Source organism: Aristolochia californica, unplaced genomic scaffold (genome assembly GCF_029961685.1).
Source record: "Aristolochia californica isolate CCGP_79_NKW_82.1479 unplaced genomic scaffold, dmAriCali1.0.hap1 SCAF_13, whole genome shotgun sequence".
NCBI lineage: Eukaryota > Viridiplantae > Streptophyta > Magnoliopsida > Piperales > Aristolochiaceae > Aristolochia > Aristolochia californica.
Genome location: NW_027181804.1, coordinates 11,372,678 through 11,392,355, shown reverse-complemented (window position 1 = coordinate 11,392,355; position 19,678 = coordinate 11,372,678). Strand labels below are relative to the sequence as shown.

At 39.3% G+C, this 19,678-nt stretch overlaps 1 protein-coding gene across 6 annotated transcripts in view; it reads right to left on the bottom strand.

Moving 5' to 3' along the window:
• Positions 1-15,862, bottom strand: part of LOC137948033 (MAP3K epsilon protein kinase 1-like) — a 42,247-nt gene extending 26,385 nt beyond the window's left edge. For 2 of the 6 annotated variants that reach the window (XM_068793945.1, XM_068793950.1), the window contains exons 1-7: positions 15,777-15,862; positions 7,488-7,596; positions 7,268-7,388; positions 7,046-7,180; positions 4,375-4,395; positions 3,129-3,202; positions 2,914-3,004 (exon numbers count right to left, since the gene is read on the bottom strand). In XM_068793945.1, the coding sequence (XP_068650046.1) occupies positions 2,914-3,004; positions 3,129-3,202; positions 4,375-4,395; positions 7,046-7,180; positions 7,268-7,330 (384 nt within the window). In that variant the 5' untranslated portion in view covers positions 7,331-7,388; positions 7,488-7,596; positions 15,777-15,862. The other 4 variants (XM_068793948.1, XM_068793946.1, XM_068793947.1 and 1 more) reach the window with 4 other exon arrangements.
• Positions 15,863-19,678: the final 3,816 nt, after the last annotated feature.

Genomic DNA, 19,678 nt, shown 5'->3' with positions numbered 1-19,678 from the left:
AAAGCTACTCATAGACAGAAAAGTTTTGAAGACCTTAAGGATTGCACAACTATATGCCAAAGTCAAAAAAGTGCAGCCTAGCCACACCAAGTCTCATATTTTAGGGTAAGGAAGTTTCTGAAGTATCCAGCCAAAATCCAAGCAATCCATGAGTGGCCATCACATTCCAATGTGCAGGAGGAAGGGTCATGGTTTAGCAAATTTTTATTGAAGATTTGTAAAAAATTCTGAGACCATCATGGCTCCTCTTTCTGATTTGATGAAGAAGGCTTCTATTGAATGGACTCCACAAGTTCAAGAAGCCTTTGATGCTAGCAAGGTATGCTTACTAGTGCACCTTCCTTGGCCCTACTAGATTTTATCTGTTATGTGGATTGGATTGTGATGTATCTGATTTAGGAATGCGGGCCATTCTCAGACAAAAGTCAAGACATACTGGCCTTTTCAATGCTAAGCAACAGGGAGGTATACATGAACTATTCTTCCTATGATCTTGAGTTTTATGCTATTGTGAAAGCTAGATCGTGTTATATCCTGACCATGAAGCAATAAAAGCACATGGCCAACAAAAGCTTCAATCAAGACATGCCAAGAGGGTGAATTATCTTAAAAGTTCACCTTCTCCTTAAACAGAAACCAGGCACACAAAACAAGGTGCAGATGCATTGAGTTGAGGGTACACACTTTTATATCCTGAGAGAACTGATGTACTTTGATTTGAGAAGATCAGAAAGCAAGTTACAAAAGATGATCATTTTAAAATGATCCTAGATGAAGTAAATGACATTAAAAATACAGATTATCTAATCTCGGATGGAAATTTATACAAAAGGAATTGTCTTCATATTCCATACACTTATTTCAACAACTTATCATGCAAGGAGCCTAAAAAGCAAGTCACTATAGTAAAGTTAAGAACATACAGATTTTCGCGAAAGGCTTTTTTGGCCTAATCTAGATCAGGGTGTTGCTGTGTGAAAAGTGTTGTGTGTGTCAAACAGCAAAAGACTCTTCTACAACGATAGGATTATACACACCTTCTCCTATCCCTACTTACCCTTGATTTGCAACCGCCACAAGAAGGTTGGCTGAAGCTCAATTTTGATGGGAGCTATAAAGGGGAGCAAAGCCACAGGAGGTGGAAGTATCTTCAGGACTATTTAGGGCAGGTTGTTAAAAGCATATTTTGCACCCTTTGGAGAAAATGACTCCAATGGTGCAGAACTTTGGGCCTTGTTATGTCGGATTAAAATTTTTAAGCAGAATTTTGATTCTTCTCTATCGATAGAGGGAGATTCCACAGTCATAATTGGTTTCATCAGGTCTTAAGCCACCATGGAAGTTTATATGTATGATGAGATTCACAATTTATGTCAGGGTCTCAATTCACAAAGGTCACATCATGTCAGGAGTGTTAATGGTTTCACTGATGGCTTAGCAAGATGATTGTTTCTCTCACTCATCTTGTTGTGGGGAATACTTACACATTAGATGCAGATGAATCTTCATTGTAATATTTTTGCTCTTTTGTTTGGGTTTTGGGTGCTTCCCCTTTGTTGGGTTGTTGAGCTGGTCTTTGTGAAACCTTTTGTAATTTGATGTAGATTCTTGTCCTTGCTCTTCTATCTATTTCAAAACAAAAAGTTTTTATGAATTTCATGGTTAGCTAGCCTCAGATGAAAAAAGGATGGGATAGTATTTTTTGTTGTGGATAGATTCTCTAAAATGACCAAGTTCATGTTATTGCCTTCAAAGTGGATGGTTTCGTCTTGCTACCCTTAAAAATATGAGGTATTCTACTGTTGTTCTTCAATGGGTTTTCAAGTGTCATTCTTAAGGGACAGGTTTTCTACTGCTGTTAGGTGGGTTTTCAGTCTATCCAAGTTCTAACTGACACAATCTGGGTTGCCTATACTAGAAAAACTAAATGTGGCTGAAATTGTTTCCGCACAATCAAATTCAAGTTCTTCCACCAGTTTGACAACTACCACTACTTTGTGTTTGAAATCATATAATGTGTTGATTTCAATTTTCCATATTTGTGCCGCCCACATATTTTTCTTATTTTCTTGTGAGAGTCATTCTCTTCTTTGTTTTTCCATCATATATGTTTTGTCCAATTGGATTTCATGAGGTAGTATGCTATTCAAGGGAAAATGGGCAAAGTTGACCCTTTTTTATATTTATGCCCAAGACAAGGATTATTGGCATGTAATCCCCAGGTTGAAAGGAAAAATAATTATAAGTTTGAATTGATCAAATCCAAGAACTATCCTACAAGCACAAGCTCAAGAGTTGAAACCTCAGAGTCATGAGATACCACAAATTTTGAAGACCAATTTGGTGTATTTTTTTCTTATACTTAGAATGGTGAACAGTGTGAGACATATTTAAGGGAGAGTATTAGAAATTATAATTTTGAGTTTATTTAGTTGTCTTTGTTTTTTACAGTGGTGTTTTTATGTAGAAACTAGTCCCAAGGAGCAGGGACATTATTGTAATTTCAAAAATAGGTTAAATTGTAGATAGGGTGGAAGGGTCTCTAAACCCAATCTCTCCAACACCTTATTTTTGCAAATTTCCCAAAGGAAATGACACATTTGTCATCATTTCTAATGCTTCCATAAATCCTTGCTAATGACAAGCCATACTAGATCTTCAGATTTGGCAATATGACATATAAGTGACCATATTTACAGCACTATTTAAAAAAAAAAAAAAAAGAGTCCATATTTAGAAACGTTTCTATAACAAAAGCAAAAGAAAAAAAAAAAAAAAGCCCCTCCCCCCTCCCCTCCCATTTGAATACTGAAGAAAAGAAAAGAAAACCTTGATACATATTTTTTGCCCCCCTTAAATTTAAGAAATTTTGTTTCACATGCACAAGTGCATGGCTCTATCTCACAGGCATACCTGAGCAATATAAACTGCAACCAGTGACTCAGGAAAAGGTCCAAATTTGTTGGGCTTGATTATGTTTGCAAGTGAGCCATTTTCCACGTATCTGCATTAGTTCAAAGGACCATATTACAAGAGTTTTTCTCCCTAGAGTATGACTTGCTTGCACTCCTCTTCAGAACAAATCAACTAAGTGGACATCACATGACAGGAAATGCAAAGTCACTCACTCGAGAATTATGTGCAGGTGAGTCTTTGTCTTCAAAGATCCAAGATATTTGACAATGTTTTTATGGTTCAAGTTCTGCAAAAGTAAACAAATAATAAAATGTTGTCAATAGTAAGGAAAAAGTTTATCTGTTTCCCACGGCCTGATGCCATAAATATTTGAGAATCTGCCACTAATTCCTTTCTTCCCTTTCATAAAAAAAAAAAAATCCTTTCTTCCCCCCTTAAAATTTTCCCTAACATCTATAAAAAGTTACATTGGCCTACAATCTGATCATTTATAGTCAACTGTTTTTGCCCATCAATGCAAGAGAAAATTTTCCATCAGAATGAGCAACATGGTTATATGTATGCAGGGTGGTGTAGCAATAGCTGGAAAAGAGGTACATAGCTTCCAACCATAAAGAGATATTGCCTGTTTATTGCTTCATCTGCAAGGTGGGCATGTCAGCGATACATCTCACATATTGTCTCATATGTCTCAGATTTTAGAGGTGCTGTAATGATGCAAAATACATAACATCTCGTATATTCTACATTTTTAGTAATGATTTTAGCTCGAGACAATATGTTACTCCAATGCAGGATACATGTCAGATTTTAAGAGTTCTCAATATCATACCCAATACCAAGAGACCCTGTTCATCTGGTTTTTTGTAAATGAATTTGACGATCCAAAAAAACCCATTGCTGGGATAGGGTAAAAAAATTAGTACTTAAAATATCCAATAGGTTAAATTTAAGCTAAGACAGTTTTCCAAAAAGAAAAAGATGTATTAAGGGAAAAATAAGAACTTTTCAACATTATATAAATGAATGGCCTAATCTTTTGATAAGTTTCAAAAGGAACTTTGAAACATTTACTCCCCAGTAAGTTAACTCTCTTAAAAAAATTTGGATCAATATACTTACGTCCCAGTTAGTGATCCCAGTAAGTGATCTTCTGATTATGGACAAAAACAATAAAAAAGAAATTTTGTGACATGAAGAAAACTTTTTCTTAAGAAGAAATCTTTATCTTAAGAATGAAGAAATTCATTATCCATGGTGTTATATAAATAATATCAAATCATCTAAATTAAAAAAATAACATAACATCGAAATACAGAATGAAAACTGCAGTCTATTGAAGGATTTAGGTAAGTACGAAGTAATTATCTTTCTGCAACATGATAAATTAGAAACAAGAGCAGCTCAATAAGAAGAGTATAGTGATCATAAGGGACAGTTTAAACAGTAAAACCATACCTTGAGAAGATCAATTTCTTGCTGATATACAAAATATCCACCAACAATAAGGAAAGGCATGTTTCAAAAATAATAAAAGAAGACAGTTTTAGTCATCAGATACAGTATCAAAAGTTATAGTATACAATACTCCCATGCTTTACAATACTAGCTAAATAGAAACATTAATAAATAACTAAATATTATATTGAAGTGCCACAATTAACATCATATTCATGAAAGAGACATATTATTTTTAGTCTAACATGTTTATACGTATATTGAATCCCTACAAAATCTTTCAGAAAATAGTAACCCATTTTCACATAAATAAGATATTTTCTTTAGTTATCCAAATGTTAAATTCCTTAGTCCATTTTTTGTATTCTAACTTCAGAAACCATATGCCAAGGTTTTACAAATTGCAATATAGCTTTACATATCACTCCATGATTCTTCATCAGGACCAGCAGGCACAACAATGGATTTGAAATATAAGCCAAAATAGCAATTCATATCAGTCAATATGCATCAGTTTTCCATTCCGGATACTGATTCTAGGCCTAGGCATACAACATAGCATCCATATCATTTTTTTAACACAAACAGAGAAAAATTACTAAGAAAGAGGGGAACAAACACCCTCCCAGGGCAGCAGCAAGTACACTCAAAAACATAGCATCTATACCATCATCATTATCACCAGCATAGCTTTACCCGACAGTGTTGAAGTCTTCTCCTTAGTATCATCATCTAAACCTATTACTAACTTGCCCCTCTTCACATCAAATAATTACAATAAGAACATTACATTAACAATACAAAGAAAACATTCTTCAATTATTTCCCCATTGCCTCCACCCGTGCCATTCTTGGCCTTCCTCTACTCTTCATGCTTCCATCAACTGATAACAATCTTCATGTGCAACCCCAAACATGCCCAAACCATTTCAAAGGAGCCTCACTTGAATTTTTTTCACTATCTGAGCTACTGTTAAGTGGTCTTTAATATGTTCAGTTCTACACATCCATATGACATTCTCATCCACCACCTTCCATTGTGTAAATATTGCTTCTTCAGTGCCCAATTTTCTGCATCACAAAACATAGCTGACCTAATAATTGTCTAGTATACTTGCAACTTTAGTGGTTCCAACATGCTTATCTAATCACATAATGCACTATATGCCAATCTCCATTTAAGCCATGCTGTGTTTGTTCCATGAGTTGCACCAGTACTGTCTAATAGACCTGAAGGTGAAACTGTACCACTCATGTTTTGGGTAGGTGTTGTTCTTAGAGAGTCTCAAGGAAAGATGATTTCCACCTATTCTGGCCCTCTTGGGATAGTTACCGCCATTGACTCTGAAGCGTACGTGATTCTTCACGATGTCATGACTGCTGTGAGTAAAATCATGGATCAACTGCTGGTTGAGAGGGACTCTTAAGGCAGTCATTAGCTGGGATTCCAGATCTTCAGACCCTGGAGACTTTTGCAAACCTCTGAGGAGATTTCAGATTTAAAGCAGCTCTCAATATTTCTTGGAATCATATTCAATGTGCAGCAAACTTGGTTGCTGATTCCCTTGCAAAAAATGGAGTTTACAAACCAGAAATGTCCATTGTAAATTATAGATTTTTTTCCTTTTCTTTCTCATGTTTTTTATTTCCTTGTGCCTCTTTGTCTCTTGTGTGTTGCCAGTAGCATCTGTAATCTCTCCTCTTAATAACACTTGTCAAAAAAACCATTAAAGCTCATGTTTGCAGTTTAGAACTCATTACAATGTTAGTTTTACAAGATCCAAACAAATTCTTAGCAGTTTAACTACAGTATTACCTAGAAAATATTTGTACTTCCTACTTTCTGTCAGCATGGAATTCAAAAATATGAAGCTATACTTGTAGTGTCATGTGAAAAACTGTTCTCAAAACAAATTTTCTTTTTCAATTCTCAAAAGAAAAAATGTCATGTGAAAAACAGAAGTATACTTATAGTGAAATGTGAAAAATGGAAGTGCTTTATAGTATTGTGGGGAACTGGAAGTTAAGTTACACTGTCAAGCATAAAATGGATGTATACAGAAATAGAGGGGTCCTTGAAGAAGTGTTTAAGCCATCACATGATAACTTCGTATGGAGTAAATGTACTTAGATATCACCAAAGATTTCCATCCCAATACTAAACAAGATATTGAAAGCAAATGACAAGTCAATCAATTTTCATGCATGGGAAGCCACTTCTAGATAGCATTTCTCAAATATGATCATGTAACATAAAGGTGTTCTTTCGGGCTCAGTCTGACAAAAGGATAGGAAAAAAAGAGGAAAAAATGTAAAAAATCAATGAAGAGAATAGTAACTAGCACAAAAAAATGTTTATCCAAAATTCAAACTTTAACCTGGGATTCTAAGCATAATTCTTTTTGAACAATTATAAACATTATAATTGAGCACAAGTGCAGACATTGAATGAGTTTCAACTGCCACTGCATTGCTAACTTATTATTCCCAATTGAATGCCAATTGCATGGTCTTAAGAGTCCTTATGCTTGGTCAGAAAATGGAAAAAGCAAAAAGCAAGATTTTTTTAACAGACAAACCAAGGGTTCAATTTTATTCTGTTTTTCTTTTTTTAAGAATGAGAATTCAGAATTCTTTCAAGCAGAAAAGAAGGATTCAGTAAATGGCTCACCATTATAATGTTGAGATCCTCCTGAGGCATATTTTCCAAGGAAACTTGTTTAATTGCCACAAAGTCTGCATTCTCCAGGTCCAAACCTTTATATACTCGACCATATGCTCCTTTTCCAATTTCATCCCCAAGAATCTACATCAAAAACACCACCAAAATGGGTCCACTTCCAAATTTTAGCACAACTACATGAAACACGAAAAAAGCAAACAAGATCCTTACATATTTGTTGTCAAGTGTCTTTGATTTGTGGAAATGAGCTGCTGTAGCAGCATGTCGAGACATCCCGGAAAACTGCTCTGTTCTCCACCTCAAAATCAACTAAAACCACCTCTTCATGCTCCTGAAATAGTCCCACAAGAAAAAGACCAAACATTGTAAATTCAGCAGGTACTAGAAAAGGAAAAAAAGAAATGTAAGTTATACAAAATTAGGAACGCACAGGCATTGCAGCTGCTTTATTCTTTTCCCCATATCCTGGTATTTTTTATGCCCCAATGATATCAATGCCTGGAATGACAAGGAAATTGCTTCATGATTTTTTATTTTTTCTGCACAGAAACAAGTCTAAAGGTGAATAGTAAAGAATTTGTACCTCCTAGAAAACAAGAAAAAAGGCAGGATAATGATAGAGACCACAGACAGAGGAGAACATTTCGGAACAAAACAAGAGGACTCAGACCAAAAAGCTCTATTAGTGACCCAGTGAGACGAGGGGCAACCAGCCGAGTCCAGACGGCACGCCCACCACACAGCTTCAGCACAAGGAAAGGCAACACGCATACAGCAGAGGAAGCGCGTATGGCAGCTATTCAAGTTTGGGATGCAACGACGGCAAGCCAGGACTCCAAGCAGGCGAAGTGGGGTTACGCATGCCCCGGACTCCAGGAGGGGCGCCCGCGCGCGGGACTCCAGGCAAGGTGCCCGCGCGAAAGACTCCAGGCAAAGCCCCCGCGCGCAAGACTCCAGGCAGGGCGCCCGCGTACAGGAGTCCAGGCGAGGCGAGGCGCCCGCACCCAGGGACTCCAGGAGCCCGCGCGCAAGACTCCAAGCGGGTCGCCCGCGCGCAGGAGTCCAGGCGAGGCGCCTGCGCCCAGGGACTCCAGGCGCCCGCGCGCAGGAGTCCAGGCGAGGCGCCCGCGCCCAGGGACTCCAGGCGGGGCGCACGCAGCCAGGCCCCAAAAGGCACCAGAAGGCGCCAGAAGCGGAAATCTCCAGATCTGACGGGTTTTCTGGGCCTCTCTAGAAACTTCCAAAGGCTAGGGACAGCTGGCACGATTCTGAGAGTTTCTAGAGCCTTCCAAGGGCAGGGAGGAGGCTTATAAATAGGAGGGGTCTCTCCCATTGTAAAGCATTCTTGAGCATTCTTTGCATTCATTGCTCTCCAAGTGTATAGAGAGTTTTAGCCTTCAATAGAGTTGAGCTTTTCTCTTCCATCTCTTTGGTCTTTCTATTGTCTCTTTGTCTTGCAACATCGAGTGTGGGAGGTTGGGAAGAAGATCCGAGGTACGAGGAGGCTGACTAGTTCTTGGGAAGAGCTAGGCCGCACGGGGTAAATATTCCGCTTGGCTAGACGGACTTAGCCAAAATCTAACCGCGTGACAACTGGTATCAGAGCAGCATCTCCAACCATGGCATCCACAAGTGGCGATGTAGCAGCAAGAGGTACGGAGTCACCCTCTAAAAACAATGTACGTTTTTGCGATTTCGAGTCCAAACTTGCAAGCATGGAGGATCAATTTTCAAGACTGGAGGAGTACGTGAACAACATTGCCCATGCACGGTTACCTGTCCCGGAATGGTTCCAAGGGTACGAGGACGACGTGCACAGTGCTATGGCCGTGATGCGAGCCGAAATTAGGAGGGTCGACGAAGAGGTCAAGACCATTGGGGGAGAAGTTCGGGCGAGGCTCACCCTATGCGAAAGAGCCCTTGCGAATGGAGGAGGTTCGCAAGGGGGTGCAAAGATCAAGATACCGGAGCTGAAAGCCTTCACCGGAAAACGCGACCCAAAGGTAATAGACAATTTCCTTTGGCAAGTGGAACAATATTTCAACACTTCAAAGTTAACCAGTGAAGAAGCCAAAGTCAGCACTGCATCTATGTTCCTTGCGGAAGATGCTGTACTTTGGTGGAGAAGAAGGACTTCGGGCGAGCAAGGAGATGAAGCGCCGGTGGAAACATGGGAGGACTTCAAGAGAGAACTCCGACGCCATTTCTTTCCGGAGGACGTAGACTACCAAGCTCAGAAAGAGTTGCGTGCCCTCTGACAAAAAGGTACGATCCGAGAATACATCCAAGCTTTCACTTCTCTTATGCTCTGCATTCCTCGTATGTCCGAAGAGGATAGGCTCTTTTCCTTTCTGGCCGGGCTAAAGCCTTGGGCTGAGACCGAACTTCGTAGAAGGGAGGTAAAGTCCTTGGCTGTAGCCATAGCCACGGCTGAAAAGTTGATCGAGTACGAGCGAAAGTCGGAGGACAATGCTACTCGGCCAAGCAAGGACAACAGCTACAACGGCCAGAAAAAGAAGAAGAAGCCAGAGAAAGAAAGGGAAAGGACCGAACCCAGTGACACCCGCCACACCAACAGCAAGAAGAAGGATGACAAAGGTAAGTCCTTCAAACGCCCTTTTAAATATTTCATTTGCGAAGGGGAGCACATGGCAAGAGATTGCCCCAAGAAGAAATTGTTAAATGCTGCCCAATTCGAGAGCGAAAAAGAGGAACCGCGGATGGGGGCGCTATCCTTGCTCAATGTTGTTCGTTCGAAGGAGCCAAAAGCGAGGGTCAAAGAGGCAAGGCCGAACCGCAATCTTCTCTACTTGGATGTCATCATCAATGGATTCCAAGTTAAGGCCATGGTAGACACAGGGGCTACTCACAATTTCATCTCGGAAGAGGAAGCGAGGCATCTGAAGCTCAAGGCTACAAGAGATAGCAACAGAATGAAAACCATGAATTTTGCAGCCAGGGAAGTCTCAGGGGTAGCCAAGGCCGTGTCTGCCAACGTTGGAGAATGGGGTGGGAAGTTGGACTTCACCATCGTACCCATGGATGACTTCAAGGTCATTCTCGGCATGGACTTCCTCACAACTTGTAAGGCTTTCATTTTACCATCATTAGGCGTAGTAGGAATTCTCGATGAAGGAGGGGCTTGTATGATCAATGGTTTCAAAACCAATGTAACCGAAAATATTGAATCAATTAGTGCCCTCCAGCTTAAGCGGGGTCTTAAGCAGGGCTATTCCACCTACGTAACAGCCTTCTGTGAGGTGAAAGAAGACGTGGCCCAAATGATTCCCAAGGAGATGACGGGAGTCCTGAACGAGTTCAGGGATGTCGTGCCAAAAGAGCTACCCCCTTGTCTGCCACCAAGAAGGGGAGTGGATCATAAGATTGAGCTGGAACCTGGAGTGAAACCGCCCTCAAAAGCCCCTTACCGCATGGCGCCTAAGGAGTTGGAGGAGTTGAGGAAGCAACTAGGCGAGCTGCTTGAAGCGAGGTTCATCCAGCCATCCAAGGCTCCTTACGGGGCACCGGTCTTATTCTAGAGCAAGAAGGATGGTTCTATGCGCCTGTGCATCGACTACAGAGCTTTCAACAAGATCACCATAAAAAACAAGTACCTCATACTGTTGATTGCCGATCTGTTCGACCAGCTCAGAGATGCCCGAGTCTTCACAAAACTCGACTTGAGGAGCGGCTACTATCAAGTCAGGATTGCGGAAGGAGATGAACCGAAGACAGCATGCGTCACCAGGTACGGATCATATGAGTTCCTTGTGATGTCATTCGGTTTAACTAACGCACCAGCCACATTTTGTACGCTTATGAATGAGGTCTTCAAAGCGTTCTTGGACAAGTTCGTGGTGGTGTACTTGGATGACATTGTCATCTATAACCGCACAATGGAGGAGCACTTATAACACTTGTGTGAAGTGTTTCGAGTCCTGCTGGAGAACTCCTTGTTCGTGAAGAAGGAGAAGTGCTCCTTTGGCCTAAAGGAGTCCTTGGCCATTGGATTGGAGGAGGTCGCATTTGGATGGACGAAGCGAAACTGCAAGCCATCAGAGAATGGACTGAGCCAACCAAGGTAAGAGAACTCCGTAGTTTTCTTGGTTTGGCTAACTACTATCGCAGGTTCATCAAGGGGTTCTTAGCCTTAGCGGCTCCCTTAACGGACCTCCCGAAGAAGGCGCAAAAGTGGCACTGGACGGACAAGTGCCAACGTGCTTTCGAGTCACTCAAGCAAGCCATGATGGAGGGACCCGTCTTGCAGCTTGCGGATTTCAGCAAAGCGTTCGAGGTGCATACGGACGCATCCGACTTCGCGATTGGAGGTGTCTTGGAGCAGGATGGCCATCCCATTGCCTACGAGAGTCAGAAGCTGAACGAGACAGAGCAGCGGTATACAGTCCAAGAGAGGGAGATGACCGTTGTAATGCACTGCTTGCGCACATGGCGCCACTACTTGCTCGGGTCTAGGTTCGTCGTTCGAACGGACAATGTGGCATCAAGCTACTTCCTCACGCAGAAGAAGCTATCCCCTAAGCAAGCAAGATGGCAAGATTTCTTGGCTGAATTCGACTTCGAGATGTTGTATAAGTCAAGAAAGACGAACGCGGTGGTGGACGCCTTGAGCCGGAGGGCAGACCATACAACCCCTATGGAGGCAGGCATAATACTTGGTGATGACTCCAACACTACTGCTCGTTTGCAAGGTGTTGCAGCTATCAGCCAAGTAAGTATCCCTATCCTTGATCGAATTCGAGCTGGCCTACGGACGGACACGCAGGCCTACAATCTTGTGCAGTCAGCAGCACTTGGCGAAACTCGGCGGTTTTGGTTGGAGGATGGTCTACTCAAAACCAAAGGGGGCAGGCTATATGTTCCAAAGCATGACAACCTGCAGAGGGACCTATTGCGGGAGTGCCACGATACCCTTTGGGCTGGCCATCCGGGTCAAAAACGAACCCTAACATTGGTGTCTAGACAGTACTTCTGGCCAGACATGAAGCAGGACGTGGAAAAGTTCGTTCACACTTGCTTGGTGTGCCAACAAGACAAGGTGGAGCAGAGAAGACCCGGAGGACTTCTGGACCCATTACCGATACCCGAAAGACCATGGGAATCCGTCTCCATGGACTTCATTTCTGGCCTTCGCAAGAGAAATGGCTTAGGCTCGATTCTCGTCGTGGTCGATCGGTTCAGCAAGTACGGGACGTTCATTCCAGTCACCAACAATTGCACCGCCGAATAAGCTACTCGGGCCTTCATGGCTCATGTGGTCAAGCATTGGGGAGTGCCGACCATGATTATCAGTGACCGAGATCCACGGTTCACAGGTAAATTCTGGACTGAATTATTCAAGTTGTTGGGCACAACTTTGAATTTTTCTACTAGCTTCCACCCTCAGACCGACGGACAGACTGAGCATGTGAATGCTTTGTTGGAGCAATATTTGCGTCATTTTGTTGATGCGAATCAAAAAAACTGGCCAGAGCTGCTAGATGTGGCCCAGTTTTCTTACAATCTGCAGCAAAGCGAGTCAACCGGACATAGTCCATTTGAACTCGCAACCGGGCGCCAACCATCTGTGCCAATGAGCATCATTCCAAATGTATCTAGAAAGAGCCCAGCAGCACACCAATTTGCCAAACGCTGGAAGGAGAAGCAAGAGATGGCCAGGGTCTTTCTTCACCGTGCAGCACGGAAGATGAAGAAGTATGCGGACTTGAAAAGGCGAGCAGTAGAGTTCAAGGTAGGTGACCTTGTCTTGATCAAGATGCGGACAGAACAATTCTGATCCCTACGCACCAAGAACAAGGGTCTCATCAAAAGGTATGAAGGACCTTTTCCTATCACCAAACGCATTGGGAAGCTTGCATACCCAAGTCCAACTACCAAACAGGCTTAGGATACACAATGTCTTTCATGTGAACAACCTTAAGCCCTACAACAAAGACCCTGACCCGGGACGTGTTATTCCTCCCCGACCACCCATTGATGTAACTATAACCTTTGAGCGGCACGTAGATTACATCATAGCCAACCGACAGTTAAGCCAGAGGGGGAGACCACGGCTGACAGAATACCTCGTCAAGTGGAGGGGCCTTCCAGAAAGCGAAGCAACATGGCACGAGGCAGCGGAACTATGGCAATTCGAACCAGCGGTGTTGGCATACCGTGATGGCACGCAGACGAGGACGTCTGCATTATGGCGGTGGGAGTATAAGACGAGGGGTAACCAGCCGAGTCCAGACGGCACGCCCACACGCCCACCACACAGCTTCAGCACAAGGAAAGGCAACGCGCATACGGCAGAGGAAGTGCGTATGGCAGCCATTCAAGTTTGGGATGCAACGACGGCAAGCCAGGACTCCAAGCAGGCGAAGTGGGGTTACGCACGCCCCGAACTCCAGGAGGGGCGCCCGCACGCGGGACTCCAGGCGGGGTGCCCACGCACACAGAGACTCCAGGCAAGGCGCCCGCGCGCAAGACTCCAGGCAGGGCGCCCGCCCGCAAGACTCCAGGCGGGGCGCGCGCGGCCAGGCACCAAAAGGCGCCAGAAGCGGAAATCTCCAAATCTGACGGGTTTTCTGGGCGCCTCTAGAAACTTCCAAAGGCTAGGGACAGCTGGCACGATTCTGAGAGTTTCTAGAGCCTTCCAAGGGCAGGGAGGAGGCTTATAAATAGGAGGGGCCTCTCCCATTGTAAAGCATTCTTGAGCATTCATTGCTCTCCAAGTGTATAGAGAGTTTTAGCCTTCAATAGAGTTGAGCTTTTCTCTTCCATCTCTTTGGTCTTTCCATTGTCCCTTTGTCTTGCAACATCGAGTGTGGGAGGTTGGGAAGAAGATCCGAGGTACGAGGAGGCTGACTAGTTCTTGGGAAGAGCTAGGCCGCACGGGGTAGATATTCCGCTTGGCTAGACGGACTTAGCCAAAATCTAACCGCGTGACAGGCTGGAAATATTCAGCCAGGGTGAAGTTGGAAACAGATTTTCAGGTTACATGTCTCCAGGAAATCTAGTAGACAGTAACAATTGCTTGGAAAATACTCCGACTTCTCTCAGTTATTGTTTTTTAAATTTTATCAAAATTTTCTGGAAATAAACTGTCATTGAAGACCTCACACAAACACACAAACTCATACTAGAAAATTTTCTTGCTATAACTACTGTTTTTGTTGATACTTATGGCAGTAAAAAAATTTGGAACAACATCCTTGTCGTCTTTTCAACTTTTAAATACTTTATCAACTAAAAATTTCAAACGATTACCATCATTTTTGGAAACAATCCATGGTAAAAATGCACGGTTGAAGCAAATATTAAAATCATGAGCTTCATAAGACAAGCTCTACCGTAAACAAATAACTTAATGTCAAAATCAAGTATCCCACTCTTTATAAAAAAAATCAAGTATCAGACTCAATTTTCTAGGGACATTTCTGTACAGTCCTGTGATATAAAACCATCATTAAAGATTTTCACTCAAGCCTTCCACCCCTGGAAGAATCCAGTTGTAATTTCTCTACCTCTAAAGTAAATCCAATTTTCTCCCTTTTGATCATGTTTCTGACATCTGATTTTTTTCAAAATCATGCATGGACCAAGGTCACATAACCAATAAATTATTATGAACCTCAGCGTAATCCAACAAGTTCCTAAAGATTGAATGTACCTAAAAGGCAAAACTGTTTTTTCACTCCAGATATGTCAAAGAAAGAAGCATATAATTGAAACGTCAAAACCCAGAAAGGGTAGCATCAACGACTGAAATCAGTACTTCCAAAAGTAACTGGAGCTCATCTTAGTGCACTGGACAGCAAGTTAAAAAAAAAAAAAAAAAAGTGTTCGGTTGTAGAGGCATGAAAAAAAACGGAACTTGTTGATTGTTCTGATAGAACGAGTATTTCAATTTCACAAAGCAGTGGAAGCGTTCATGTTTGGCTGTTCCCCGCAGTTTCACAAGGATTTTGGGATTCATTTTATTTGAATGAACATCTGGATATAATTCCGACTGTGGAGAAGGGTGTTGGAGGAACACTTCAGCAACAGAAGATCACTTAAATTAAAGCCTCAATAATGTTCCAACAATTCTCAGATTATAGATAATGAAGACAAATTATGGTTAGTTATGGATAACTCCCAATGATTGTAATGGATAATTCACGCCATTTTGCATTCATCTTTGCACAATGAAGACAAATTATGGATAGTTTATTACATCATTCCATGATAATGGACAAGAACAAGGAATCATTAACTCAATGCCTTCAAATTGGATTCAATGAAATTGAGACCAGAGTTGATTCAAACCCAGAAGAGAATGCAAAAAGAGAGGAGCGGCGAAGACTCCAATCCAAGGCCACCACTCGCGGATTAACGGAATGGTGCTAGACGACGGAGCAAGAAGGGAGAGAGATTCTTACCAGTTCGACGCTAGAGGTACGACGACGACAACGAAGCCAATGCAAGAGGCAATGTTGCGAGACCCAAGTTTGAGGAGAGAGAAGGCGGTTCTTAGGATATTAGAAAGGGCACTAACAGGGCCCTAATTTAGAAAAAAACGGAGAGAAGTAAAACCCTAGATTTGTTGAAGCAGATTAGCCAGACAGAGCGACGTCATTCCTTCTCCCATCAGCGGATCGGAAAAGTGCAGAAGCGTTTCTCTTCTGGGATCACGACTCATGGAGACAACGAGGACTTGGTCGCGGGATTACTTTACCTGTGACTGCCTCTTAGTTGAAAATGTTTCAGGAACATTCACTGTGACCTTTCATTCTCGATTTACAGCAACCCTTTAGATTGATGATCTGATTTGGCTGTTAGTTCGTGTGACAGTGTCAACCGTTGTTGGATGTTGACCGCTAGTTCATGACAGGCTTGGGCGTGTCCATTATGCATCCGGATACTCTTAAATTTTAATAGGTTTTAGATGTATAACTAGAAAGTTGGAACAGGTTTAATTTTATCGATGTCCTGTATAAAATAGCACTAGAACCCAGTTGCAAAATAACTTATATCCCCTGAATCTCTCATATCTCTAAGTATCTATTATTTCTTCAACTAATCAAGAAGCAAAGCATTTCATATTTCAAATTCTTCTCCAACTAAATTTAGATTTTGTATCTAAGAGACTATATACCTACCAAATTCTATTTATCAATTGAAGGAACAACTAGAAAGTGGGTCCATTTCTTTTTATCACAATTAAAAATAAATTAAAACTTAACATTTTTAAATTAAATTATAGGTTTAATATTTAATTTAGAGTATTATTTTTGTTCAGTGGCAATAATAATTTGAAAATTGAATGTTTTATGAAGGAATTTTTTTAATTAATAAAAATATTTTATTTTTTTTTGTCATTTAAAAGATACAAATGCACTCCATTCTGAATATCATAAATTTAGCATCATAACATTTATTTTATATTTAAAATTTGATTGAATAATATGATATAATCCATAATACTTAGTATTATATTTAAAATAATTATTTTTACTATAAATTAATATAAAACTTTATTATAAGTAAATTTATTAATATTAAATATTTAAATGCTTTTAATAATTATGATTCAGATTTAATGTTTACTAGTAACAAGTAAATATAATCTGTGATATTTAATGTTTAATATAATATAAATATATAATATGCAATATTAATTTCATACTATTATATATATAATAATTTAATATCTATCTAAAAATATTCATTTGATTTTAATAATTTAATATTTAATATTTTAATATTTTCTATTTAGCATAATTTGACTTAACATGATATTTTCTATTATAATAATTTATTTTAATTTTTTACTAATTTAAAAGATAGAAATATAGTCCATTTTAAATATAAATTTAGCAGGATAATATTATTATATTTAATAATCAATTAATAGAATAAAATGTAATTGGTAATTTTTATAATATATAAAAAATTATCATGATAATTATTAGGTTTGGTGAAGAACAAAGCTATAGAGGGTAAGTAGGTTTGTTAATTTTATTATAATTTTTTACTCATTTTTAATTTATTTTGTTTAGTTTGTCCAAGCAGTGTCTCAAGAGGGGTTGAATTGAAATAAAAATATAAGTTTATATGTTTGTACTACAACTCAAAATTAAGTAAATATAAAAATTTGAAATCACATGCATACAACCACAAAGAGGCAAATATTTTTCATTTTTTATTTTTCCCTATTGGTAATCACTACCCAAGAACCCTTTCTAGGGAAAATTCACTATTTTTCTCTACTTAGCAAAATTATAAAAAAGATTAATTAACCTTCCTTAAGCCAAGTGTAATAGCCAATTACACTTATCTCAATCTCTCCCTAAGAGATAACCTTACAACTAGATTTTGGCTTTAGTGGGAACTTCCCCTTTTCAAAAGAAAGTAAAACTACGAAAGAGAAAAATGAAACTCGAACCTTCTTTTTAGAAAGATAGACTTCTCCTAATTATATACAAACTTTCAAATTTAAGCATGTGAAATGAAGTATATATATCTTGATAAAATTATGAATGTTAAAGATATGGGTAGAGAATTTGGAAATTTTAGCAAGTTTGAGTTTTTTTTTCATGAAAAAGGTAAAATCAGAAGTTTAGGCATGAAATCTTTCTTCAAAGCTTTTGTATGCAAATATTTGCCCATTGCTTTCTTAGGGACAAGTTTGGGTCCCTATTTATAAGTTTTTTGGATAAACTAACCGTTTTATATAGTTGTTCAAAAAGCTACAAAGGAGGTTGATCAATCACATATTTTCATTGATTGGTCAATTGACTCTAACAACTATTTTTTTGAGTTCCCATGGTCTTATGATCGATTATGGGATCAATCAAATGGCTCAGGTGGCTTCTCAAGAGGCAAGTCCATTGAGATTATAAGTTACAATTTGTTGCTTAAATGTAAAAATTAAACCAAAGCAAGTAATAAAAGCACACACTACAAATAAGACAGATTTTGTATTTTTAATTTTTCCGTATTATGGCCCAAGAACCCTTGCTCGGGAAAATTTTAGTAATAAGCTCTATTAGCTAAAAGTTTACACTTGAAAGAGATTCTAACTCTCTTTAAGTCTAATGTAATGCCCAATTAATTAATACAATCTATCTCGGAGATTATACAACTAATTATAGCTATAGTAAGATTTTCCCTTTTAGTTTCTAGGTTCTATAACACCTTTCAAATAATAAATAAAAAACACAAAAGAAATAAAAACTTGTTGGCAGGAAGGGGTGAATTGAGTTTTTCAAAATATAAAGCTAGGTATGCAATAATTAAAACAAAATAATAATATGCAATTAAAGCAAATAATTCACACACCACAACAAAAACCAAAATTTTATTATCGATGTTCCCCTATTGGTATTCAACACTCAAGAACATGTGCTTCAAAAACTATAGTAGTATAAGCTCTAATAGATTAAAATTTTATGAGAAAGAGATTTTGGCTCTCCTTCAAGTCCTTGAATCTACAAGCAAACAATCTCCCTTGATATTGAGCTAGATTCTAACTCCAACAAACTATTCTATCTAGATTCAAGGTTCTACATGAACCTATAAAAAAAATTAAAAGATTACAACAAAATAAAAAACTTGCAACCATTGGAAGATTGGAGAGACAACCTTCTCCTTCGAAAAATCCAAGCTTCCAATTTTGATGTTCACTTTGAAATGATTTGGAGGTTCTCAAGGATGAAACTAAGGAGTGAAATTGAAAGGATATGTGGAATTAAGGAAAATTAGTTTTTTCTCTCTAAAAAATGAACTCAATATGAAATTTCAAGATAGATAGCTTGGAATTGAAAATGATTGCAATTAAATACTCATTAACTTCTCAAGTGAACTTTTGGTGGGGTATTTATATGTTCTCCAAGTCAAACTGGACATTTTTTCCCATTTACAAAAAAACTGACTTGACAATGATTGATCAGTGTAAAGTGATTGATCGATCAATTGTGCATAACAGCTATATTTTTTTTTGTCAAAAATGGTCTGATTGAGATTGACCAGTATTTGATTGTTGGCTGACAAAAATAAGTCGATCAATTAGTGCAATAATGACTGATTGATCGTGCTTTGTAATTTCTAGTTGTGCAATACAAGGATGAATTAACAATGTACTAAGGATCATGCTTTATGTCCCCAAAATTGATCATGCTTTTATAACACAATTTGGTAAAATTCAGGTTGATCGATCAATCCTTCATGGATTGATCAATCATGTTTTGTAATTCTTACCAGTGCACAATCTGGTTGATCAATCATTGGCAAGTACTGGTCAATCAATCCAATGCCAATTTTCAAAATTGACATTCCATGCATGTGGGAAGTGATTCCTAATTGATTCTAACAAGTTTTAAAGATGGATATGCATACATGAAACATGTTGATGATTCAAATAACCTGAGGCTCCAAAAATTTCAAGTTGTACCTCTATTTTAGAGTATTGGGGTTGTTCTCATTACATGTATAAAGTCTTGAGATTTTCTAAGTGACTTGGACTCTAATCTTTAGTTCTTCATTTTTTGTTGTCTTGTGGGTGTTTCTTCAAGATGACTTGACACATGATTAGAGTTTGTAATATTGATTTGACTATGCCGGTTCTTTTACATAGAC